Source organism: Diplotaxodon limnothrissa, linkage group LG3 (genome assembly GCF_057381915.1).
Source record: "Diplotaxodon limnothrissa isolate DT_005_m linkage group LG3, D_limnothrissa_male_GT1.1, whole genome shotgun sequence".
Classification (NCBI taxonomy): domain Eukaryota; kingdom Metazoa; phylum Chordata; class Actinopteri; order Cichliformes; family Cichlidae; genus Diplotaxodon; species Diplotaxodon limnothrissa.
The window spans coordinates 49,784,091-49,809,406 of record NC_140598.1 but is presented as its reverse complement, the minus strand read 5'-3'; the positions used below and the strand labels follow the sequence as shown (position 1 = coordinate 49,809,406).

General features: G+C 41.1%; 2 protein-coding genes across 2 annotated transcripts; one reads left to right on the top strand and one right to left on the bottom strand.

The window, feature by feature from the left end:
- Positions 1–1,818: 1,818 nt before the first annotated feature.
- On the bottom strand, positions 1,819–21,553 carry slc7a8a (solute carrier family 7 member 8a). Its single transcript, XM_085350812.1, has 11 exons — positions 21,262–21,553; positions 16,085–16,289; positions 12,446–12,597; positions 6,521–6,646; positions 5,582–5,735; positions 4,965–5,088; positions 3,753–3,856; positions 3,267–3,363; positions 3,002–3,151; positions 2,624–2,801; positions 1,819–2,216 (listed from the first exon to the last, which is right to left on the bottom strand). The coding sequence occupies exons 1-11, from the start codon at positions 21,392–21,394 to the stop codon at positions 2,056–2,058; spliced, it is 1,584 nt and encodes a 527-aa protein (XP_085206938.1). The 5' UTR covers positions 21,395–21,553; the 3' UTR covers positions 1,819–2,055.
- A 1,316-nt stretch (positions 21,554–22,869) lies between these two features.
- Positions 22,870–25,043, top strand: LOC146636410 (uncharacterized). The gene is made up of 3 exons (XM_085350813.1): positions 22,870–23,097; positions 23,286–23,348; positions 23,700–25,043. The coding sequence occupies exons 1-3, from the start codon at positions 22,996–22,998 to the stop codon at positions 24,810–24,812; spliced, it is 1,278 nt and encodes a 425-aa protein (XP_085206939.1). The 5' UTR covers positions 22,870–22,995; the 3' UTR covers positions 24,813–25,043.
- Positions 25,044–25,316: the final 273 nt, after the last annotated feature.

The window sequence follows — 25,316 nt, the reverse complement described above, 5'->3', positions numbered from 1 at the left end:
CAGAAGTAGGCTTGAGACTTGAGTCTCAGCACGGAAGGTAAAATGCATCTTAAATTAGAGACAGATTTAAAAATGGCATTCTTATTACAGCGTATGTGGTTATTATAACATATTGCAAGTAGGGAACTTTCATATCACCTTAGCTATTTGCACATACAACAAAAATAGTTCCACCACACTGAAGGTCTGTTTTTGGTCTAAATGCAAGCAAGAAGCGCAGCTGCAGCACATCAGGGAAGGAAAGTCGGCGCTGCGGTGCTTTAAGTAACACAGATCAAGCTTCAAACTTTGTGTTACACCTGGCACAGTTTGCATTGTCGTGTCACATAAAGTTGCAGCATTTTGTTTCAGAGTTGAAAAAGTTTTCAGGCCTGCGTCATAAAAACTGATGGAAATGTCACGATCGAAGGTGTTCACATTAAAAGCATCCTTTGAAATTATTTTGTGTACATTTATAGATAGATAGACATAAATGAGGCCTTAATTAAAAATTCAAACATTAGTCAGTGGTTATTTTTATTTACTAAGAAACAATCTACAGACTGTTATGACACTGGTGTAAATGCACAATCAGGCACAAAACACATCATTGTACTTGTAAAGACATCCAAGAAACCCTGCGCCTCTTACAGTTTAAGACAAATCTCTACAACACTGGTTTCTAACACTTATCATCCTCTTGTGTGACTGAGACTCCTGAGGAATAAATATCTAAAGCACCAGTACAGACATATACCACTAACAAACTGGTTTTCAAACAAGCCGTCAGCCGGATGTGTTTGGTTTTAGGCAGTGTACTGTATGTAAGGAGAAGGCAGTGGGGATGCCCTGAGACACTAGTGTAAAACTAGGAAGGCTGTGGATACAGGAGTGAGTGTTTATGTGCGTGGGAGTGTTGTTACCAGAATGTACAGGACAATCATAACATAACCAGACAGCATGTAATGAGTTCATTCAGGGGTGCGTGTTCAGATTTTGCTGGTAGCAGTCGTAATATTGCACTAAAATGTCGTCTACTTCATTACTTTATTCGAAAATATCATTTTGTTGTAAAGCTGTTGTGCTTATGCCTTACACAAAGCATAAAACTGATTTCAACAAAGCTACAAAGTAAAGCTACAAAAACATTTTCATCAGAGGTCATGAAACACTTAAACGCAGGCGTTCACACGAGCACGCGAGCAAAGCATGGAGAAAACGAGCGCGACTCACCAGCGGGCTCCTTTCAGCCCGTGCTGCTGTGTAGTGTGTTTTTTTTGGGGGGGGGGTTGCTTCATTTTCTTTTGATAAAAGAAAAGAAAAAGTCCCCACATCTGTCAAAACGCAGCTGGAATGGCACACGAGCACAGGAGTATATTCTAATTAAGGCAATTAAGAAAAAAACCTGTGCACCACTAATACAATACAGGTGTCCCACATTCACACTTCGAAGAATACAAAAAGAGCTGACATGAATACGGTGTTAGAAAACACTAAAATTAATATATTAATAGTACTAGAAAAACTTAAGCAATTATCACAATTACAAAGTAAATGAATGAGAAATGTTTCAGAATTAAAGTTAAACACAAAAACAGTATTAGTGTACATCACAACATGAAATGACTTGATCTGAATCGGATTTTCACAATCAAAATGCAGCTCGGGTGTGCTGAACGCATGAAAACACAGATTAACAACATCAAAAAAACTAAGAACAAAAAAAAGCGTTGAAGTCATCACGGTCAGTCTTGTGATAGAAATTTTAAAAAAAAACGTATAAAAAAAGTCGCTCTTACAGCGAGAGTTTGCAGATAGTGAATAAAGGGCAGGGCGATGATGATGATGATGAAATGGAAGGTGCTAACCTTTGTTTATTGCACTTTTGATGGACCCCAGACAGGAAGGTTTGAGGCCAGACTACTTAATTTGACATCAAATAAAAGACTAGGCGTGGGGGCACGTGTATAGATGTGTGTTTTCGTGTGTGTGTGTGTGTGTGTGTGTGTGTGCGTGTGCACCCACGTGGGTGTCTGAATATGTTTGGTGAGCAGGTGAGATATGAAAAGTTGCACTTCAGCAGTCTGCTGATTTGCGGTTGTCTCTGTCCTCCTTCGACAGAGGAGCCCTAGCCTCCTTCATTTCCTCGCCTTCCTCGCCGCTCCCGCTGCTGCTGCTGTCGCTTTCGGCCGGATAAACGACCATACAGAACTTCTGGCCCACGTATGTCATTTTATCTGAGAGAAGAGAGCAAAAGAAAAGGAGTGAGGACAGATTGAGGTGCAGGCTGTCTGACTACATGATGCAGTTATTAAATAGCATAAAGAAAAACAACTGCTATTACTTGTAGTTATAACATTTTATAACATTGCGGTCGTGGAGTGGACATCCTAACAAATTCACATCAAAGTCAACTACAAACAACCCAAGAGCTACATCTCATGACACGAAGTTCCACTGGTCATGATTGCTTCTGTAAATATATAATTATTTTAAAGCATGTTGTGTCTAAATTAAGTACGGTGTCAAAGAACACTTCTGACTTATAAAATAGTTCCTAAACAATAATGAATTTGCATTTCCTGAACATTGAATCATTAAGTTAATGAGAGGAAAAATATTGGGCTGATTTATGGGGACATACCAACAAAAGCGTCAAAGCACTGTGGCTTGTTGTCCCAGTATACTCCCAGGAAATAGACTGGGACACCGGTGAGCATGATGGCGAGGCCGATGCCGCACACCAGGGGCTCAGAGTAGAGGGAGAAGATGAGCAGGAAGGCCCAGAAGAGGAGGTAAATTACCGGCCATATCAGGCTGATCTGAGAGGAGAGAGAGGAAAACAGATTTTTATAACGTAGAAAGAACAATTTTTTTTAAACCACTTTTTAATCATTCATTTAACTCAAATTAAAAGCTATTCCCATTAAAGCTGAACTAGATGGACATTTACATTGTTTAAATAAGCAAAGTGCAAAATATATTGAGTACAAAGCTAAACCAAAGCACCACATGAACAGACCTTGATTGGCCGGTGCATGTCGGGCTGTTTAATACGCAGAACAATCTGCCCGGCGACAGTAACTCCGTAGAAGAGGTAGTTGATGAAGCCCACGTAGTTGATGAGGGTGTACATGTCACTGGTGCACAGCATAAGGAGGGTGGACAGGCACTGAGGAATGAGAAAGGTTTGTTGTGTTTAACCGAGTGTGGTCAATGGAGACAGAAGAACTTGTGTATGTGGTAGAGGTAATATGGAGCCGTGTAACAGGGAGAGCAGTACTCACTGTGAAGAGCAGGGCAGGGATGGGAGTGCAGCGTGTCACATGAATCATGGCCAGCAGACTGGGGAGGTGGCCCTCTCTGGCTCCGGCGAAGAACAGTCTGCAAAGGGAGAAGGACAAACACAATGAACAATGTTAGCACGAGGGAGAAGCCAAACATTATGAAGAAAGCAAGAAAGACTGGAGGGAGTCTGGGTGCTCAGTATTACGACTGTGATGAATTTAGTGGACATAAAAGCAGGTTAAAGCTCATTTCGACCTCTCCAAAAACGCTGCCTGCCCCAAACCAAGTGCCCTAGTTGACTTCTCTGTCTGCCACATTTTACATTTGGTTATGAAGAACAGACTTTAAATTTGAGGACTACTGAGACAATCCATGCAAAATGTGTCATGTTAGAGCAGTTCATAGTAAAGCTTTGGCCTTGATGTCAAACACTGACTTCACATAGTACGTAGTCTGTTGATACAAGTCAGTCTAGTCCAACTAACCGTGAAGATGTGAAGAGGGAACCGTTGACTCCCCCGAAGGTGGAGAGAGCCACAGAGATGGGCATGATCCACGCCATGACTCCGAGCAGCTTCTCACCAAAAGTCTGGGATGGAGAAAGGGTTGGATGATAAACAGACATAAAGGCACATAAGTATGTGTTTTAATTGGAGATAGAAATAGATGATGTACACACAGAAGACCTATATAGACGCAAAACCCACTTCAACACCACCTCTCATGTTCATTTACTTTAAACTGGAGCTGGACTGCTTAACATGTACTCATAGATTACATTCAAGTTTTGTCACATGCTAATTAACCCTACAACTGAATCATACACTACTTTTTATATCTTATAGCTTGCTGGTGTCAAACATAAGGCCCATGGGCCTGAAACGACCAATCAAAGATTCCAATCTGACCCACTGGGCAGCTTGAAAAATGTGAACGAGGGCACTGATAAAGACCTCCCTCATGGACATCCATACTATGCCAAAGTAATAAACAAACAAATCACAGAAAAGTTCCTGTTTTTTTCTTAATCTAACACACTGTTAGTGACTTGAGAGCTTTAAAAGAAGGCAACAGGACTTCTCTGACTTTGTGAAGATGTTTCTTCTCTCATACAAAGATGTTTTCATTTCTAAAACAACTAGCAGAGAGTCCCAGGTAATAAACTCACCCACCATAATGTCTCCAACAGCCCTGGTGACGACTCAGGACCACCTCTAAAGGGGATGGTTACCCTACTAGGTGTATATTATCTTGGACCTTGGACCAGTTGTTTGAGAACTGAAGCCTCTTGGATGAGAGGCAAAACATCTTCAAAAAACCACATCCAGCTCCCTTCTTTTCAAGCTCTCAAGGCTACCTTGACCTAGATGCCTGAGATCCTACACCAGGGGTAGGAACTCCAGGCCTCAAGGGCTGGTGTCCTGCAGGTTTTCCATTTCACCCTGGGTCAACACACCCGAATCAAATGACTAGTTAATCACCAGGCCTCTGGAGAACTTCAAGACATGTTCAGGAGGTCATTTAGCCTTTACATCAGCTGTGTGCTCAAGGACACATCTAAAGTTCCCCACCCCTGTCCTACACAGTCATAGTATTATTGCCCATGCATTTACCAACAACGACCATTAGAGGGTGTCATTCATTTGAAATAACAAGGTGTGTCTGAATGAAGTGACAGGACCACCACAGCTACTCACCACAGCAACAGCATTTGAGGCAAGCAGCTCCTGAGGACTCATGGCTGTGACATAGGCGATGTTGGCGAAGACGTAAACAAAGGTCACGACAGGGATGGAGATGAAGATGGCGCGAGGAAGGTTCCTGAAGACAATACAGCACAATACTTCACTTAAGAACTGAGAGAAAAGCAAAAGATTTAAGGAAGGAAATTAAAAAGGATGTTTTACAGGTGGGGTATTAATGGATAAGAAAGGTTACCAAAGAAAAGGAAATGAGGAAATAAGTCACTACTTTTTTATTGTAGAAATAAAAAAGTAGTGACTTATTTCCTCATTTCCTTTTCTTTGGTAACCTTTCTTATCCATTAATCTGTGACCAGACACTGGGAATGTCAGGGGGAATTTTTCCATTGTTAAGTTACATAAATTTCAGAGAGCTTTAGCAAAAAGGATCAGGGATTAAAAATAAGCTTTGTTGGTATGTGACTGCTAATTACTCAAACAGTCACAAGCAGCTTATAAATCAGATATATTCCTGTGGCAGTGTGGCATTTAATCTTGTGGGAATGTGGTTTTCTACACACAGCAGCTTCATATTTATATATGTATATGAGAGGCAGCGTAAAGTGTCTTACACATAAGGATCCACCAGCTCCTCTGTGACATAGTTGAGGAAGTTCCACCCGCCATAGGCGAAGGAGCCTTGTAGGAAAGCTAAGGCTATTAAACCTACATCGTAGTCCTGGAAGGGCTCAAAGGCGTTGGCAGGCTCTAGCCAGTAGTACTCTCCTACAGGTAGAGGAGAAAATCTTCAGCTTGGCACAAACACAATGGAACATTTACAACGATAGCACAAACTTTTCCAATTTTCTAGTCATAGTAAATAACAAAAAACAAAAAGCAGTTTATTTTATGGTTCTCTCTGTTCATTTCTTAAATCTGCATGACCTTCCCAAATTAAGCGGGCCTGTTCCCAATCATTTATCTCTGGTTTGATAACTTGTTTTGCTGCCGGGGTAAACAGCCTGGTTTCCTCTGAGGTCTGGCCATGCTGTAGGGAGCCCAGCTGAAAACTATCAGCTAATGAAATCAGCGTGTATAAAACAAGTTGTAAAAGGTACTTTGTTAAATCCTTGTAAAGTGACTTTGCAGAATGTGTACTGCTTTTCCTCATTCCTTCTTTTTTATTCTTTTAAATCCCCTATTGAGGCTTGTTTTTAAAGATATGTCTACCACTCTCTCTATTGCATACAGTTCCTCAGATATGAGCTAAATTCCTCCCATCAAATCAGCCTTTGAACTCTTCATTATCTCCAGACAATTGTGCAGAAATCCCCGCTTTGCCCTTACAATAACTCTTCCTCAGCCATGTTTGTGCTGTAAACCCTCACAAGCCTGCTGATATTAGCAAAAGGGCCCCAGCAACTCGCTGACCCCTGATGTGAAGCCTTTACTGTCCCGACACACTGAGCGCATCCCCACTGACCCTAAGTCTGTGTCTGTGTGTGCAAGAAATGGCGAAACCATTGTGAGCGATGCACATATGAATGCACATATGGCAGCGGTGAGCTTACCCTTGCAGACCTGCACGACTCCCATGATGATGATGAGTGCCAGCGCCAGCAGCTTGCCGGCAGTGAACATGTCCTGCACTCTGGTGGCCCACCTCACGCTGGAGCAATTCACCCATGTCAGCAGCACTAATAAGAGAGAAGCACACAGTTATAAATCAAGGACAGCATTAATTCAGCCAATACTCAAAATCAAGCTCAGTTGCAAGCTGTCGCTGATCTCAGTGCCAGCTCGCAGCAGCTGACGGCTCAGCAGATATCACTCTCATTAAACTGTGCTATTTAGGCTGCTTCTGTCTTCTTTTATTTAATATGAATATGCAAGCCACTTTGCAACCCGACTCCACCCCAGCTCCGTCTTATCAAGACGTTTCAGAGAATTTAGCCTTTAGTGGCTACGTCTTAACTGCGAAACCCAGGAAAACCAACCCTGCAACCTACAATGTAACCTGACCTGCACCTACCTAAAAATGTAACTACACGTCGAGTCGGTGCAGTCAGCAACTACTGCGATTGGCCAATTACACCTGTGCCATGTTTCGGGCTACTTTTTCGCAGCAGTGTATGAATGAGAATAACAATATTGCCTAAAAATCGTATCATAGTTAGGAGCAATAATCATAGTACAAATGTAAGGACAAATGTCAGTGAAGTCCTGGAGGGCAATTGCTGAAACTAAACTCAGCACTGATGTAAGGGAAAGAACTAGAGGGACAAAAATGTTTTGTACCCGAAAAAAACAACTGACCACAACAAAGAGCAAAGACCCAGGAGGGAAAAAGTCCCAGCATTTTGTTTGTTTCTATCAGCTGGCACCACATGAAACACACTGGGACAAGGACCACAAGGTCCATCCATCCATCCATTCGCTTCCGCTTATCCTTTTCAGGGTCGCGGGGGGGCGCTAGAGCCTATCCCAGCTGTCATAGGGCGAGAGGCGGGGTACACCCTGGACAGGTCGCCAGTCTGTCGCAGGGCTAACACACAGGACAGACAACCATTCGCACTCACATTCATTCGCACATTCACACCTAGTGACAATTTGGATTATCCGATTAACCTATCCCCACAAGCTGCATGTCTTTGGACCTTGGAATTATGTTAAATACCTTGGACAAGGTATTTAACATAATTCACCGCATACCAGCGTAAATATCGGCAGTGACGTTGACAGCTTACGTAGGTTATGTGGTAGCCTCAACAGCGATTCCTAAATCAGGCGTTAGCCGAGAGCATATCTACCATCATTAATGCTGCTCTGGTCTGAGGTCTTGCTGCTGCCCTCTCTGCTTTCAGCGTTGCAAGCATAAAACAACAGAACCACACCACCAACAAAAACTACAACAGATGGACATAATGACTTTCTTGTGGTCCTGACTGGACTTGTTTTACTTCACTTTGCTCCAATTTTTCAACCGAATCCTTCAATATCATTGACTTCAGATTGTCACGTATGATCGGACACTCCTACTGTTATTACCGGACATATACGAAATTTGCACTGTGAAACAGTCAGACCATGTATAGATTGTGTAAAAGTATTCTGCTGAGCATGCTTATGTCGACTTATCTTTGGAGTCGGGTGTTTATGAGCTGAAGTAATAGTAACCGAGTAAAATTTGTTGATCAGTAACACTGAAGGCTGTGCTGGTTTATGCATTAATTGCTTTATCACTTCATTCACTCAAAGGCACTGTCACTGCATAATTTTGCCCAACAGGCAAAGGAGATATGAGATATATCACTGATGACCCCGATAGATTTAAAGTTTCTCTCATATCAGTGAATTAGATTAAAGCCGCACATGTAGGACAGCAGCGACATTTGACTCCCTTGCTGCATCATCACATTCACCCATTATCGTCGTGTGCCTCACCTGCAGTTTCCCTTTAAAAGGAAGCAATTAGTTGCTACAACACGAGTGGCGATTTATGAATAATGCAATGTGTGAATGCACTTTGGAGCATTTCTATGCTTGCATGCTTATATAGTGCAACATTACATGTGATTGCTACTTTTTGAAAGTTTGTGGACTTGCTCCTGTCGATGTATTTACTAGAGAGCTTCATATCAGGGTTGATGTGATGAAGCCAGATAAGCGCGGCCTCGAGAAATTACTTGACATGTTAAAGTTTTATAGGGATGACCGATGTTTTTTCTAACTGTCTGGTCCTTTCAGAGCTCTCTAATCCTGCTCATCTAGCATTTAGCAGAAGTTTTTTTTTTTTTTAGAAAGTCCTAAAATGTATTTAGAAAAGCTTTTGACCTCATGGGAAAGCTAACACATACAAGAGATAATGGATTTGATCTGTACTGCTGAGCACAACAAGCCAGTGGGTTCAGGCCAATAGGGTGCCATCAAAGAATAAGCTTGTTTGACTTTGTGGGATTAAGTTCATCACATTAAATAACTCTGAGCGGAGCTGCCACTGCGGGGAACAAAGCCAGGTGCACGTGAACGGACATGCATGATATTAACATACTGTGTGCTCAATGGAGACAAAGAGGGGCACATGATGGGCTTTGCAGATCGGACATAGTTGTGGTGGAGCTACGCAGAAATTTGTGCATCTCCTGCTGCTACTTCCTCCACACAAAAGCAGGAAACAAAAGGCATGCAGATTAGTTCAAGACTGATTCTTATGTAACTCTCATTAACTACATATTAAATCCCCAAACTGATCTGGTGGTAAACAACTGTTTTAAGAGCCAGATGATGTTTCCCACTGCTCTGCATTTCAGTTACAGCATAAACATTCCCTCCTGCTCTGCTGCTGACTGGCAGATTGTGGACAAACACCTGAAGGCACCATTGGAACTTGGAGCTGCTGAGCTTTTTCTAAGCACAGCATACAAAATGAAGACATTATTTGCTCCGTGCGCATGTGTGTGTGTATAGGAAAATGTCCTGAATTAACCATGAGCCTGTAGGAAAACATTGGAGAATTATGACCTTGCACGGAGCCATCTGTAGGAAGAGGCAGACCTCACGAAGAATCCCCCTGCATGTCTTTGAAATGGTACACCATTTAAAAAATAAAAGCCTGTCATGCAGCATGATGCTGTCAAACTGCCCAGTGACTGGTACTGTCTGGTTTGCCTGTCACCTAATTCGGAAATAAATAAGTAAGGCAATATCCTGCAAACTATTACATAACATTCTGCAAAGGCCATGTTTAGGAAATCACAGGTACGTCTAAACACAGACCCAAAGGAAACGAGCAGGTGACCTTTAACCAACTTTTCTCTGAGCAACAAATCATCAGCAAGCTTTTTTTCCCCTTAAAAGCTGCCTGGCAACATCTGTCTAATCAACTCAAGAAAGAAGAAAATCTAGAATTACGCAATAAAGCATGTGCTAGCAGTTCTTGGTAGAGCTAAGCACATTTGGCTTCAAGTCATTTGTGTAAGTGGATTAAAAAAAGGCAGGTTAATACAGGTCAATGTGTCAGAAACATTAAAAGCAAAGTATTCAGACAGAAACAGAAAAACTAAACAATATCAAAGAAGCTGTTTCCTGCCTGCTTCGTCAGCACCAACATGCTTGTTGTATATCTTGTCAAGGACCATGATGGTTATTAAGTTTGATCCCTTTCAGCCCTTTCAGAGGCGTATTTACAGGCTTTCCCGCATTAAGCTTAAGTGTTTCCAACAAGAAGTGTGCCATGTAGCTATTTTGTTGTTGTAACAGGGCTTCTTCTGCCAATTTCAAATGACATTTCTTCAAATGTAAGCAAGCAATTATTGCTGTCCACCTATTTGGTGCCAAATAACTCGGAGCATAAGACTGCTTATTCTGCCAGCTTAGTAAAGTAGCAGTAGTGTTTTTGGCTATGGTCATTAGCAGCAATCAATTGGTTAACTACATTTAAATGTCTTTTCATGCATTCTCATGCAAGTCTTTGGAAAGTGAGCTTTCAGCATCATTAAGCCAAACAGGACAGCAAGCTGAGCTCATCATGGGAAGCAAATCAAAATATACAATACTCCGCAAAAAGTTTCACTCTCCCTTGAAAAACTTACAAAGTGAAACTTTGTATTTGCCATTTTTAATTATGCATGTTTTATACGCTTTAGCATGCAGACAGGGATCAAACCACCGGCCTTTTGATTAGAAATGCTGCAGTCATCCACTCACTTTCAGGATCTAAATCCAACCATTTTTTGAGTGTAATGGTAAAAAAGTGATGGAGGGCGAAAAAGAAAGAAAGTTTAAAAACAACAAGAGTTGGATTTAGTAGGGAGATGCAGGAAACATCTGAGAGAGCTGCAGTATACAAGATGAGTGAGTGAGAATGCCTCGAGGAAGGAACTAGTGTGCAGTTTAACTCAGAGAGAGATATTTTAAATCAATCTGCATCCAGAAAACACCACACTGAACACAACCGTTGTCCTCCTGAGAACTGAAAGCACTTTGCAGTACCTTAGAAGAGATGACCTAAAAACATTGTTGCTCTCCTTATTCCCCAATAAATTTCATTAGAGTTGCAGGGGTTAGACCACAGCTCCCAATAAAAACAATGTATACATGAAACGCACGAATCGCCGCCAGGTAACACAAACAGTGCATGTATTCTTCTCCAGGCTTCACGACCGTCTCTTTTTGTGTCTCAAGGCTCCCTGAAGTATTTGTCTAGTGTGTGTGAACTTTGTCAAAGTACTCAAATCTACCACAGTCATGTTGGCGCCAACACATTTCTCCATTTGTCTCCACACATTTACTCCTCACGGCTAAACTCTGCCAGCTCCCTGTGCACTTCCTCTCTCACATGACCTCTAACTGAGGGTTAAAAAACACAAGTGCTTCATAAAACAGGGGAAAACTGGGATAGAAGGCATAAACTGGATAAACAAAGTCATAACTCAACCAGTCAGTGAATTATAAATAGGTTGAATGTGATGACGTCAACAAAGCAACAGTTGCTGCATTGGAAAATGTGCTTGAAAGGACTTTCAAATGTTGAACTCCACAACATCTAAATGCTGTTATTAGACTAGTTTGTTAAAGCTGCATGAAGCAGATATTTGCTCTAAGCCCCTCCCACAAGAGAAGTGAACTAGGCCTTAAAATAGGTGAAACATGTCTCCCAAACCCTCGATTGTACTCAATTGTTGCCGACATGGAGCGCCGGAGACAAGACGATCAAGTCATCGTTCCAAGTCCGCTGTAAGGTCAAGTCTCCACGTAAGACTCGGAGCAATCACACAACCACAGGGTCTCCATAGAGCCTTCTGCTCATTATCTGATGATGACATTTACACCACTTGGAGACCCCGAGCCAAAATATGATGGCAATGCGTCAAGGAAACTATAACCAATACTTAAAGCCAAATTTAAACCCCCACTCTAAGCAGCTCAGAAAGACTGCTTTACGTTTCTTGAAGAACTCCAGACAGTTGGTGTCGACACCAATGTGCTGACGACACCAACTGTCCGCCATCTATAATCCAGTTATGAGATCCAACACCCGTTTTCACACCGTGTGATTAGGCAGAGGATCAATAGGGACTCCACGACCCTCTTATGGACACACCCAATAGGTCTTAAAAAATCTGGGACTCTCCACCAATTGCTCTTAAAACTGAAGAAGCTTCTCGGATGAGAGCTGAAACGTCTTCAAGAAACTTAAAGAAGTCCAGACGCTTTTCTTTCCAAGCTCCTTAGACTACGATGACCTGGACGACTGAGAACCTTCACAGACATCACTGCTTAAACGTTTTTGTGTTTCACAAATTATTATGTAACCTTTAGAAGTCAATGCCTTCACCAGTTTAGCATTAACGCCATTAAATTCAGTCAGAGTTTGTAGTTCAGTTTATCTTAGTTGTTGGAAGTCTGTCCTCCATGACGTGGAAAACACACCTCTGGGTTGTGGTTCATTTGTGTCTGGGCGTGTGCACACGAGTTAGATGTGATGTGCTACTCACAAAGACAAACGGCAGCCAGCACACGCAAGCCATTTTCTGGTGGAAAGCAGGTGGGGAACAGAGGCTGCAGGACATAGTTGGAGAACGTCAGCGCGATCACAGCCTGGTTGGTCGGGTAGATGACAAGCACAGCGATCCACAACCGCAGGAACCTGCGCAAAAAGAAGGGATAGTTATGAAAGAACTTTAACTGAGTATTAATGGACTACGCGAACAAAAATAACAAGTCAATAAAACAGTTCATATGTTCATGGTTTATTAAGCTTGTAACAGTCAATGATTAGTGAATCATTTATGAAAGTACCAGTGCCTATTTCACTTTCTCCACATTACATTAATTTAATAGTTTGTACTAGGAAAAGAAGCTACACAACAGTGTCACCTTTGGGTTCTGAGGAGCCATGAATGGCTTCAGTTGCTATACTCAGCTAACACTAAAAAACAAATGACCCAGTTACTGAATAGAACCACTTCCTTGCATCACTCAGAACAAAGCAAAGAGAGGAAATCTCATGCTGCTTGTGACTAAAATAGTAAAAAAAATTTGCAGCTACTTTGATGTTAGGTTACCGGCACATTGCCCCGTTATTTTCCTGTGTTTGTGCAGGGAAACGACATTTAGTTTAACCCAGACCACTAACATTTCTGCCTGGCAACAGTTTAAAATGGGGTGACTCATCCAGTCTTTTAACCTGCCAAAGTAGCAGTAGTCATGGAGAAACGCAACAGTGAAACAATACACCAACACGCCACATGTTACACATTGTCTGCTTTAATATCACATCAGCCCATTGTTTTTTGTTACATTTTTTATTGTGTTTACTCACATTGATGTATTTTGTAATTTTCACCTCGTTTTCATCTTACATGATTTGTTTAGATAGACATGCCTGACAATACTTATCTCACTCGCCTCAGCATGATAACAAAAACATGCAAACAGGCAGATATCAGCAATAGTGGAATAAAATGAATATCGGGCTGATGACACGAGATTTAGCAGAGCTCAGGGGCTTAACGGAGTGACAGGTATAACCGTACACGTGATATCTCCATTAAATTCTCTGGAAGCTTAAAAAGGGATCATTACACTCGAGTGCATTAATGGGATGGCGGCTCGCTGGAATTTGTGAGTGTTTGTTAAAAAACGTCACTCTCGAATAACTCCCCTTTCACACTGCTCGCTTCACTTTTAGCATTTTTAATACTCAAATTTAGTATATTTCAGGTAAATGATGTATTTTTTTACTTTACTAAAAGGATCTAAAACCTACATTTATTACTGTTAAATACAGTAAAAAAATAATGTGATGGGTTTAATGTGTAAACATATGATAAACTAAGGTGACAACGATGAAACAAGCTAATCTACCATTACACTTTGAAGCACACCAAGCTAGCTGCAATATTTTAATGTTAATTAATGTATAAATTATCTATAATATTATAAAATGGACTTGTTGAATATTAGGTTGTTAATAAATTATGAAAAGAACAATCTGTAAGTTATTTAGCACTAAGTAGTATTTAAATATATCAGTGTATAAAGTTTGTGGATGCAGCTAGAAAACAATGTTAGATTCTGTTAGCTCATAAGTTAGCATTGCACCTAAAAACTAAAATGCTAACAGTAATGCCTTTCTTCTGCACTGAGTCTATGTATAGTCTTTGACCTAGACTACACAAGTGGTTGACACTGTTGCTAGTGTTCAGTCGACTTTGTTTTAAACCTACACATTAGGTACGTCATAACTTCAAGCCCTTTGGAAATCCTACACCGTAATCTGACGTGCACCTTCCTAGAAATGTAACCATACATCGCCCTCGACAGCTACAGATGCAGCTGTCGGCGTCACCCACTTGTCGAGGCTACAACATGGCCTGCGGTTACATTTCTAAGTAAATGCACGTCAGTTTACGGTGTCGGGCACAGCAAAGTTACGGTGTAGAGTTTCAGAAGGGTTTGCAGTTAGGATGATGGAATGTAATGAGAAATTTGTGAATCATTTGTTTCCATTTAACTTCCACTTAAACCACTGAAACCAGCTACACCTACAGTATTCCGTGTAGGGGACATTACAGGTGTTACGTAACCCTCGTCAGTTTGATACAACAAAGGCCCTTTGTGCATGAAGCGCTGTCCATTCAAGTGTTTGACGATACAATTTTCAAATTCTTTCTTCTGCGAGCTCGCCTTCGCACAGCTGCGAAGGTGATGTAAGTACACCCACCATTCCAGTTAGTGACTTATAAGCACGCCCCCATATACACAGATGGGGACAAAGGGAGCAGCAAAACAAAAACAAACATCCCTTGAACATGGATTTATTTATGCTATACCCAGGGCACATGGAAACGGTGCGGCCCCAACACTTCAAACTGAGCATGTGAAGCCACAGAGTACAAAGTCTCTGGAGTTAGATGTTCATTGATGTGTATTGATAGTTTGCGCACAAAGAGACACAAACAATCATTGTCTGTTTGGTCTGCTTGAATTCCTCTCCCAGAATATCTTGATAATATGCATCCTTGTGATAGTTGGAAAAAAAAACAACAATGGTCTGGTGTGTGTTTACTTTCTGAGAAAAGGCCTAGTGTGTGTGAAATCTTCGCTAACAAACAATATTGTTTTTGCTAGGAAACTAACTTAGCGTGATTCCCAAGCTCTTGCTGTAAGAAGCCATTTATGGATGAATGGGAGGAGGCCGTGAGCGGAAAGTCAATTCAAAACTTTCCATTAAAGATTGAAAACCCCCACAGCGGCGTGCCATTCGAGATTCTCTGAGTCACCTGGAAGCTCATTTACTGGCAACTAATTTGAGTCAGTTGGGTGAATGTCCGTTTCTAAGATCTGCAGCTGGCTACAAGCTAAAGTCCACCTTTCTACGGTGGACTTTAGATGCAAAAATTTCACAAAATTAACGTCATTGTGGGATTTAGTGTTTTTAATATGTTATATCTGGTTGCTGTGCTTGTACCTCTGGACCTGCTTTGGATCCATACATCTGAGCTCCATCAGCTGGATAATCCACCAGGACTCGTCAAATCCATGTCAAATTAACTTTAGTCGTTTCTGGCCCATTTCAGGCCCTTCTTCTCTTTGTTATGCAGTTAATAACCAAACCTTTTGTGGAATGACTGGGGGCTTCTTAGCCCTCACTGATGTGAGAGTGAATAAAAAAGTCCAAAGAGAGAAGCTGAACTATAAATCATTCCAATTACAAAGATGTAATCCTTTGAAAACACATTTGTTATGGAGAAAATCAGCTTTCAATTAGTAACAAATGGTGTCCTATTTTTTGTACGTCATGGTCTTAACTTTTTCCAGCATAAAGAAGACAGCTGGCGACCCCCCCCCCCGTATCCTTAATGTTGAGTTTTGACACCTCAGTATATAATCAATAAAAACATGGTTTCAGGGCCATTAGGATAAGTTTCTGTTTTTTCGAAGGGTGGCCCCAGTAAGCTACTCTGAGGCCTTTTGTTCAATGACGAGGCCAATGATAGAAACTCCTCAATTAAAATAAACAAAACAGAGTTACCCCTAATAGACCTCCAATCGGGGAAGAGTTAAAACACAGGTGCTGATTTACCCCTGAAGATGTGTGACATCTATAAAAGAACGAACGACTCACTCACCCTGCCAGCCCGCCGAAGATGTCCTTGACGTAGGAGTAGTCTCCTCCAGACTTGGGGATGGTGACGCCTAGCTCGGCGTAGCACAACGCCCCGATGGCGGTGATGATGCCGGTGATGATCCAGACGATCAAAGCCAGGCCCACTGAGCTGGCATTCTCCATCACACCCTTTGGGCTGACGAAGATACCTGAGCCAATAATGTTACCTGGTGGAGGGTGGAGGGAGAGAAAGGGTTCACGTTTCAGAAGTGCTGTCCAAAAGCATTATGGGAAGTAGTTGTCTAGCTTTAGGGCTTGTCCCATGTTATTAGAAAACAAAGTGTGGCTATAAGGGCAACTGCTCTACCAATTTATTACTATCTTGTGATTATTATACAAGTGGATGGCTGATCACTGGTGTATGAATTCACCCAGAAGCACCGAGGGAAAGACTGAGGAAACAGACATATGACAAACTAGACAGGAAATAAATAGTTAGGTCACGAGTAAAATGGAAAAGATGCTTTAAAAAATAAGAGAGAGAACGAGCAGAGTTTCAACAGCAATGAATCAGTCGAGCTGCCTGGCAAAGTGGGAACCTGCGATATGCTGACTTGGCATAGCTATGAGGAGATGGAAGAGGGCCGAGAGCAGGGTTAACGAGTGCAAAGAGGGAGGAGGACTGAAACGTGGACGCAGAGGGGGGAGAATAATGCCCTGACATATTCAATGAGCGTCAGAGAGCAGTTTGCACAGCAGATGAAAGAGACGGATGGTTGGGTTCAGGTCTAACACGAAAGCGTTCACTCCTCTGATAAGGCTGACGTTGGCGGTCACGAGAACTGATCAAGTTCAGCTCACCGTGGTTTGAAGGCTTGATGCCATCAGCCACAGGGAAAAGTGCCGGGGTCAAAGGTTGGCTGGGTTAAATCACAGTGAGTGCAGTGTTACAGTACAAAAGTCAGAGATATGAACGATGCTATCATATTGTGCCTCGAGACATCATCAGGTGGATCCTTTGTGGCTGCTATAACTGCAGATAAAGTGTAGTATTTAAGCTGCTGTCGACTCCTGTTCATACCAAGCTGGGGGATTAGGGCTCTAAGTTGTGAATATTATCAAACTACTTCCATTTTAACCAATTAGACAAACTAAACCTTTAGTAAAGGTTTTTAGACATTTTACCTGTGTAATATTAACGCTACATCTCTGTTTATATATCTTCCAGGAAATCAGGTGGGCTTTTTTTAATTACTTGTGTAATACAGGACTGATTCTTCAGGCCTGTATAAATCTAAATCAAACAATATTTTTTTTTAAAAATCCTCCCTTGTTTGCACACTCATACACACACAATGCTGCTCTATTTAAGCGCTCGTGGTACCTCGGCTTTCTAAGATTAGCCTAATCTAAGTCAAAGGCATGTGCACAACTAAAAACATGCACATTGTTTTTTAGCTGTAACAGACTCCATATGGATCGTGTGCGAGTGGCGAGAGCAGCCGCTGGCTTACATAACGCTAGTTGCAGCTTAAAGGTAAAAAGGAGACAAACAAACTCTTTCTCCCCTGATTTTGTTGACAACTTTATGACAGAAAGTGCCTCACCTTTAACATCTAGAGGCAGGGGGGGAAAGCAGCCATCTGCTGACTCAGCATTAATGTTGCTTTTCTTGTAAAACGGTCTGGATGGGTGGATTTGCCTGTGCAACATAAAGTTTGGTAGACTTTCCAGAGGCTTTTGAGTGTAAAGTGTCTGATCTATGTTGTTTTGAATGTGTTTATGCTCTGAGCTTTAGATAATGGAGACTTTTTTATAGAGGCAATCAAATGTGCGCGTGCATGTAGTGCGTTCATGTCATGTGCATCATTGCGCACTACGGTGCAAGACTGCTGACTAATGTGGAATCTGCATGTTTCCTGTTCTTACATTTGTTGTTTTACACCCCTTTGTCTCCAAGCAGGCCAAGGGGAAAGAAATTTGGGAGGTTTTTTTGGTTTTTTAATGTGGAGTTGCTAAACTCTTTGCAATCTCTGACCAGCTGAGTGCTGCATCACCTTTAAGAAGCAGGCGATAAAAAGTCTGAGCTGTCGAATCTCCACAAAGTTGTTCTTTTTTTTGCTCAAGAAAGTGGCTAAGACAACTTTCCACAAGAAAAAAGAAAATGCTAAAATGCTACACTCAACACTTTGAAACCGTAGTTTATAAGCCAATGGTTTCCACATTAACCACTGTTTATATATTCAGTCTTTTACATAGACTGTAGATAAATGATGCCTATGTCCCTCTTTTATATACAGCCTATTGTATAAATTAGCTTGCCTGAGCCTCCCTGTGACACCCCTAAAGATATCACTCAACCAAACAGCATCCACAAGTTATAAATGTTAGGCAGCGTGTGCGTGTTTGTGCAGCATTATGATATAACCCAGATGAGCCTTTGCAAAGCTCTGTAGAATTAGTCTTTGTATTTCCCCTCAGCTGCAAATCCCTGTTTAAACAGCTACCAAGCTGAGGCAACCTGCTGCTTGGCCCTCAGCCGGAGCCTCAGACTGTGCATGCGTGCATGCTTTTGAATATGAAAGGAAGGTATTATTACACTGAAGTAATTAATCGGACGTAACTCGCATTAATGGTTTTGATAGCAAGAAGAGGAAAAGAGGAAGCAAAATAAAGGCAGGCTTGTTTGTCTGTTTATCATTAATCCTGCCAATTATTCCTGGATTTAGTCTCTGCAATGTGAGTCAGTTTAAAAAGAAATTAATATTTAATAAAAGTACGATTCATCCAGGAATTTCTTTACATAATACAAAGACTGGAGTGCAGCTCAGACATGGCTAAGCCAGGCAAGCTAATAAAACAGCATTATCAGGGTGGAGCCAAGAATGGCCAAAAGTTCACTTCTAATGCCAGGCTTTGGACCTTTCTGCAGTTACGTGTCTTCATTTGTGTGTGTGTGTGTACGTGTATGAGCGATAAATGCCTGAACTGTACAATAGGCCATAAAAACATTTGATGTCCTCGTGTGCTCGACCCTTTTCATGGAAACCCAGCAGGGCATGTTCGTGAACCAAAGGATCAGTCGAGTCACCTGAGCTCACGTCTCCCTCGCACAGGACGGCGTGAACTGAAGTGGCATGAATGAGTTACTTGGCCAAGGACAAGAGGGCTGAGCGCCGAGGAGTGTGGACTATGGAGGGCTATAAAAACCTCCCGGCCCTGTGCTGCCCCAACATTTCTTAACGATTGGCAGGTAAATGGAGATTGATAAAGCAAGCAGTTTAGATTATGATGAATGCGGGTGTGTTGAAGGGTGGAGCTGAGCTGGTGGAGTAAGGATGCTGTCAGCATGCGCAGGGATCTCCAGCGTCTGATTTCACAGAGTAACAGTCTCATCTCTCCCTGCCACGTCATTTTTTTGTACTCCTCTCTTGTTGAAAGCTTCTCGGGATATCAACCCACCCCGCCGTCTCCCCTCTCTTCTCCCGTTGCCGTGGAAACACGTGAATGAGTGACTCATCCCCTGCCCTTCTATTCCTCCTGGCAAGGTCAGCATGAGGACCGCACACTCTGGCAGGACAACCTGTGCCATATTTTACCCCAAAGTTTTTATAGATCAGTTTGTCATGTGATGATGATAATGCATCGAGAGACCCCTGTTGCTGTTAGACAAATGAGGGATGGCTTTCACCGCTCGCGTTAACTGAGTCCATCTAATCCACGAGGATAGTGACAGTGCTAGTAGGCTGATTGTGGTCATTTGAATTGAAATGAAAAGCAATTTCTGGTTATTTGGTAACTATTTTGATTGAAAATCAATCAGTCAACATTTAAAACAATGCTAATCAATCACACACCTGATCCTCATCATCATTGCTTCTATCTCTGACCTCGGAAAGCTTCTTCCAAGAGAAGTTTGCATGTTATGTTACGCTGCAGTACATATAGCTTATTTTACAATTTGCCCCGTGTAATATAAAACAGCACTTTGAACGATTCGAAGACTTAAGCCTTTGTCATCATTTCCTTACTCCTCACTCCTTGCAGTTTAGGGGACTGCTGGAGTACTCAATACTTTATTAAACACTCTAAGCATGAATAGTGGGCATTATCACTACAGGAGTCTTAGTCATGGAGTGAAATTTCTGAAAATCCATAATGAAAATATCAAAATGTTACTGATTTGATCTTAAACTTTACAGTCTTGTGGGTCTTTGCACTCAACACGATACTCAAATACATAGCAAAGCAGCTTTCTATTAGTACTTTTCCTCAAAAGTGTCACGGTGCAGTATTCAGCTGTAATTACAAAGAATGGTGGATTCCCGTGCAAAGGTTCCTGCATTTTACAGGAGTAAGGAGTCAAATAACTGAACTAAAAGTTAAAGTGGCTGGAGAAATGTCTTTAACCCTTTATCTGATGAACCATATATGGTAAGTGGATGATCCAGTATCACTGTAGGGTTGAAATTTTGAGCTTGTATTTTGGTGTGTGTGTGTGCATTATAATGGGCTAAAGGTGCATTTTCCAGTCAATCCTAACTAAATTACAGCTGCAGGCTCAGATCAGTCACATGAGCCTAAAAACTGCATGCACCAATCCTCAGAGATGAGTTAAAGGGACAACATCCTGATTGCTGCAGAAAATTGACTACAGAAAAATGATGATAGCTTCAGTGATTAACGACTGCAGGGGCAAAGGGCAGGAGACTGTTACAGGGCAGACTCAATTACAATATAAGTTTAGTTTGTGGTGTCTACCTGTGTTCAGCTGTTTCCAGCTGTCATGTGAGGTTGCTCTGTAGAGAGTGTGTTTGCCTGTTTTAATCATTTTAAGCATGATGGAGACTTAACGCCCTTTTTGATTAACTTCAATATGTGTTGGCAACATTTCTGCCTTGCTTTTAGAGTCACACAAATGATCATCATTATCATAAACTTGTAAACTACATTCATCAAATCTGGAATTTGATCCCAGTGCAGCTTTTTTTTACCCTGCTCATAACTGAAGAGCAGGTGGCTGTATACTCTGATTTTCTCTGCAGTGCTTAGTCCCGTCCCTGTTTGTCATATTCTCATTTTTACACACTTTTCATACAGTCTCAGACCCTCAGACATTCAACATAAAGATTCGTCGCTGTGCTGTCAGACAACAGCCTGCACCACATGTCATTCCCACGCAACAGCAGTGACACTCACCAATAATAATACCGCAGGCGCTCACCAGCCCGATCTCCTTCTTGAGCGCAACACCTCCTCCTGACTCCTTCACAGCGGCACCATCCTTGGCAGATCCCGCCGTGCTGCTGCGTTGTCTTGGGCCGTCCGTCATCTTATTAGATGGACGATTTTATTTCGTTTTAAATGTCTTTTTTATGCACTTGGTGTTGCCCGTGCGCTTGGAGTGCTTGAGCGCAAGCGTCTTCCTTGTGCGTCTTTCTTGTGCGTACAGGAAACGTGCCCCGCTTATCTGATAAAGGACGTTTATCGTTGCTGCTTTCAGCAACTTGATTAATTTGTCAGATTAAGAAAAAAAATCTCTATATTAAAAAGCATAAGGTCAGCAAAAATGTGAAGTGCTTTTTGGAAACCGTGTGCAAAAAGAAATAAAAAAGCGCAGCTTCCTGACAGCTAAGTTTCTTCAAGATTTCCGCGCAGCTGACAAACCAAACAAAGTGATCTCGCGCAGTAGAGCCTGACACAAGCAGCGCGTGATGATAAGTCCGTTTATCGAGAAAAAAACGCTTATTCCAGTGTCAGGTAGGTAATAAATACAGTGACACGGTCCTTGTGTCAAACAAAGAGACACTTCGAAACAAAACAAGAAAGAGCTCTCTCAGTCTTTCCTTGTTCCAGGTGTGAGCCGGAGAGACAAAAACATCCTCTCAGAGAGCTGCTCCAGCAGTGCAGGAAACACTCAGAAGTAGCTCAGCTTTGCCGTAAACACCGACTTGTGAAAACCTTGAACAGAACACTGAATTTGAGTAGATACACGTTCTTCATAGCACCGCCCCACTCCCAGCCCCCTGTCTACTTCGAGTCTGTGTTTTTCTTCTCACGACCATGAGCTCGTGCTGCGTTACTCATTCCTCCTTCAATAAACAACTAAAACCGCTTTTTGATTAAGAGAAAAGAAAAGATATATATGTAGATTCAGTCTTCATTGCTTCTGCTCCCTTTGCCCCCCTTCCTCTATGGGGCGCCGTTTGTAAACTGAAACATGCCGAAATTAACAGCAACATTTTTCCACATTTAGCTCTAAATCTTACAAAAACATGTTTTTTCGAGTCATTTTTTACAACATTTAGTATAATATTTGTAACTTTTCATATTTAAAACAGGATTTTAAATGTTAAATCTAAATGCTAAATGTTAAATGTAAATATTATATTTAAATGTAAATGTTAAATGTTAATATTATATTTAAATGTAAATGTTAAATGTTAAATCTAAATATTATATATAAATCTAAATGTTAAATGTTAAATCTAAATGTTATATATAAATCTAAATGTTAAATGTTAAATCTAAATGTTATATATAAATCTAAATGTTAAATGTTAAATCTAAATGTTATATATAAATCTAAATGTTAAATGTTAAATCTAAATATTATATATAAATCTAAATGTTAAATGTTAAATCTAAATGTTATATATAAATCTAAATGTTAAATGTTAAATCTAAATGTTATATATAAATCTAAATGTTAAATGTTAAATCTAAATGTTATATATAAATCTAAATGTTACGGGAAACTAAATATTTAGCTAATATGCAAATTTATTGTACGGGTCAACGGAAATACCAAAATAAAAGCTTCAAGAAAACCTCCCGCGCTAAAGTGTGCCGGTCGCGGTCAGGTTCTGTGTTTGCGCTCCTCTTACGGTCACTTTTGACTGCCATGAGCTGCTTCGACTATTCCCTACCAGCATGTCCAGCGATTTAGCTGAAAACATTGGAAGAGCCGTTTTGTCGGCCATCCAACGATTCAGCGGTAATGCACCCTCGACCTCACAAACGCCGCAGCACTTGGTAAGTTTATTGTATAGCATTTTGGACGGGTTGATAGCAGTGTTAGCAAAACTAGCAAAGCTAAATTACTTAGCTAGTCCTCAATTATTTCATTTGGTAGGCAGCAGACAGAGATCGAACATCATACAACTCTATTTATTTATTTGGTAGGTAGGTAACAGTCGTTCTTGATGTAAATGTTTCCTTAGGACTCCAGCAATGCACCTGGACCAAGTAGACCTGCCGTCTCCACTGGGATACCATACTGCTCGGTAGGCCTTCTTACACATATCATTTAGCTGACTAATTTTTGTTTTTTCTTTGGTGTAATATGTCACCTTAAATTAAATCCTGTCAAAGTAATGATTCTGATTCTACATACATTTCATCTTCTTAGGGGTCCATCACTAGCAGTGTCACATCACCACCAACAACATTCACAAGTTTTACGTCATATTTTATTACTGTTTTTGCTCTGAAGTGTCTTTTGATTGCTCACTTTCATATTTTAAAACTATTGATAAAATATTACTCTAGCTAATCTGTCACAGTACAATTGCCTCAAATTACCCATCTTTTGTTATAGAATTGTGCTCATTGAGATTTTCTGTGCCGTGTTCTAGGATGGTTACCAAGGAAGGCTTCAGATTTCCAAAGAGGAATTGGAAAATGTTCTTTCCCTGAAAACATCTTTTACTGAAGCTGCATCTATCCTTTCCATCTCCAGGCCCACTCTGTATAAGTTACTGCAAGACTATAATATCTCAGAGTCAAAATTCAATGTAATCAGTGACCATGAGTTAGATCAGATAGTGTCCCAAATAAAAACTGAACATCCAAATGTTGGAGAAGTGATGCTGATGGGTCATCTGCGTTCCAAAAACATAGTGGTTCAAAGATGGCGCGTAAGAAAGTCACTGCGGAGGGTGGACTCGGCTGGTGTTCTATCCAGGAGAAGAACTGCAGTTGCTCGGCGAGTATATTCTGTGCCTCATCCAAATTTCATATGGCACATAGATGGAAATCACAAACTGATTCATTGGAAGTTTGTTGTTCATGGTGCAATAGATGGATACAGCAGGATGTTGATGTTTCTTCAGTGCTCCAGCAATAATCGAGCTGAGACTGTGAAAGCCCTCTTTACTGCAGCTGTTGGACAATTTGGCAGACCCCTGCATATCAGGACTGATCACGGAGGAGAGAATGCTCAGATTTGGGAGGACATGCGAGCAAGCAGGGGTGAAAGCTCTGTCTTAATGGGAAGTTCTGTGCACAACCAGAGGATTGAGCGTTTCAACCGAGACTTAAACAACAACTGTAGCCGCATTTATGCACCTATATTTTATGAATTGGAATCACTTGGTATCCTAGACTTAGAAAATGCAACAGACCTATTTTGCCTTCATTATGTGTTTCTACCACGAATCAACCGCACTTTGAAGGAATTCAAAGCTGGATATAACAATCACTCTGTTTCCACTGAAGGTAATAGAACTCCCATCCAGCTTTTTGCCTGCAGAACTCATGTGTCTCATCGTCACAACCCAGAACTTTCTACAGCAGAGGTCTCCATACCCTCCTTGTCAAACTCTGAAAGTCGGTTTGTCCCATTAAATGACAGCGATTTACAAGAGCTATATACAAGCATTCACCCTTTTGAAGAAGACAACAATAATGGTAAAACATTGTTTCAACGAACACAGCAGTATATTTTTAACAAACTTGTAAATGTGTGACCTCAACCACAGGATACCAGTGATGTTCTAAAGAGTGATGACACTTAATATTCTTAAATGCTGTACAGCAAATGCAGTTTTTGTACTACTGCAGAAGCCCCTCCCCTCTAGCAGTGATGCCTCCTGCCACATAAGGACTCAGAGTTAATGACTGACAGTGACTCATAGGCTATTCAGAAGGCTACAACCACTTTTAGTTTATGGGTAAAACCAGTTATTCAGATTGAAGTAAAGATCAAATTCACACTGTAATACAGTATAACAGTGAAAATTATCAACACGGAACAGTCAGTCTTTAAATCAATTCAAAGATTATCTACAGTATTGTTTTAATCATTGTAAAGTTGCAATAGTCTTAATAAATGTTGCTGTTAGATGTCTAAGTAATCCTGGCTTGTTCTACAAAGCATGTTTAGTATACTCTGTGCATAAACTGTTTTGAAGTCTCCTTGTTTAAAAAAAGAAAAAGCTTAATAAAATTATTGTATTACACCAGTGACTTTA

Excerpts from the sequence above, each read along its gene's own strand:
- slc7a8a (XM_085350812.1), bottom strand. The coding sequence starts at position 21,394 with ATGACGGACGGCCCAAGACAACGCAGCAGCACGGCGGGATCTGCCAAG. Across the intron at positions 6,647-12,445 it reads GCTGGCTGCCGTTTGTCTTT|TGCTGCTGACATGGGTGAAT; the intron begins GTGAGTAGCACA and ends CTCTCTTATTAG. Across the intron at positions 2,217-2,623 it reads GTGCTTTGACGCTTTTGTTG|ATAAAATGACATACGTGGGC; the intron begins GTATGTCCCCAT and ends CTCTTCTCTCAG.
- LOC146636410 (XM_085350813.1), top strand. The coding sequence starts at position 22,996 with ATGTCCAGCGATTTAGCTGAAAACATTGGAAGAGCCGTTTTGTCGGCC. Across the intron at positions 23,098-23,285 it reads CACAAACGCCGCAGCACTTG|GACTCCAGCAATGCACCTGG; the intron begins GTAAGTTTATTG and ends ATGTTTCCTTAG. Across the intron at positions 23,349-23,699 it reads CTGGGATACCATACTGCTCG|GATGGTTACCAAGGAAGGCT; the intron begins GTAGGCCTTCTT and ends GCCGTGTTCTAG.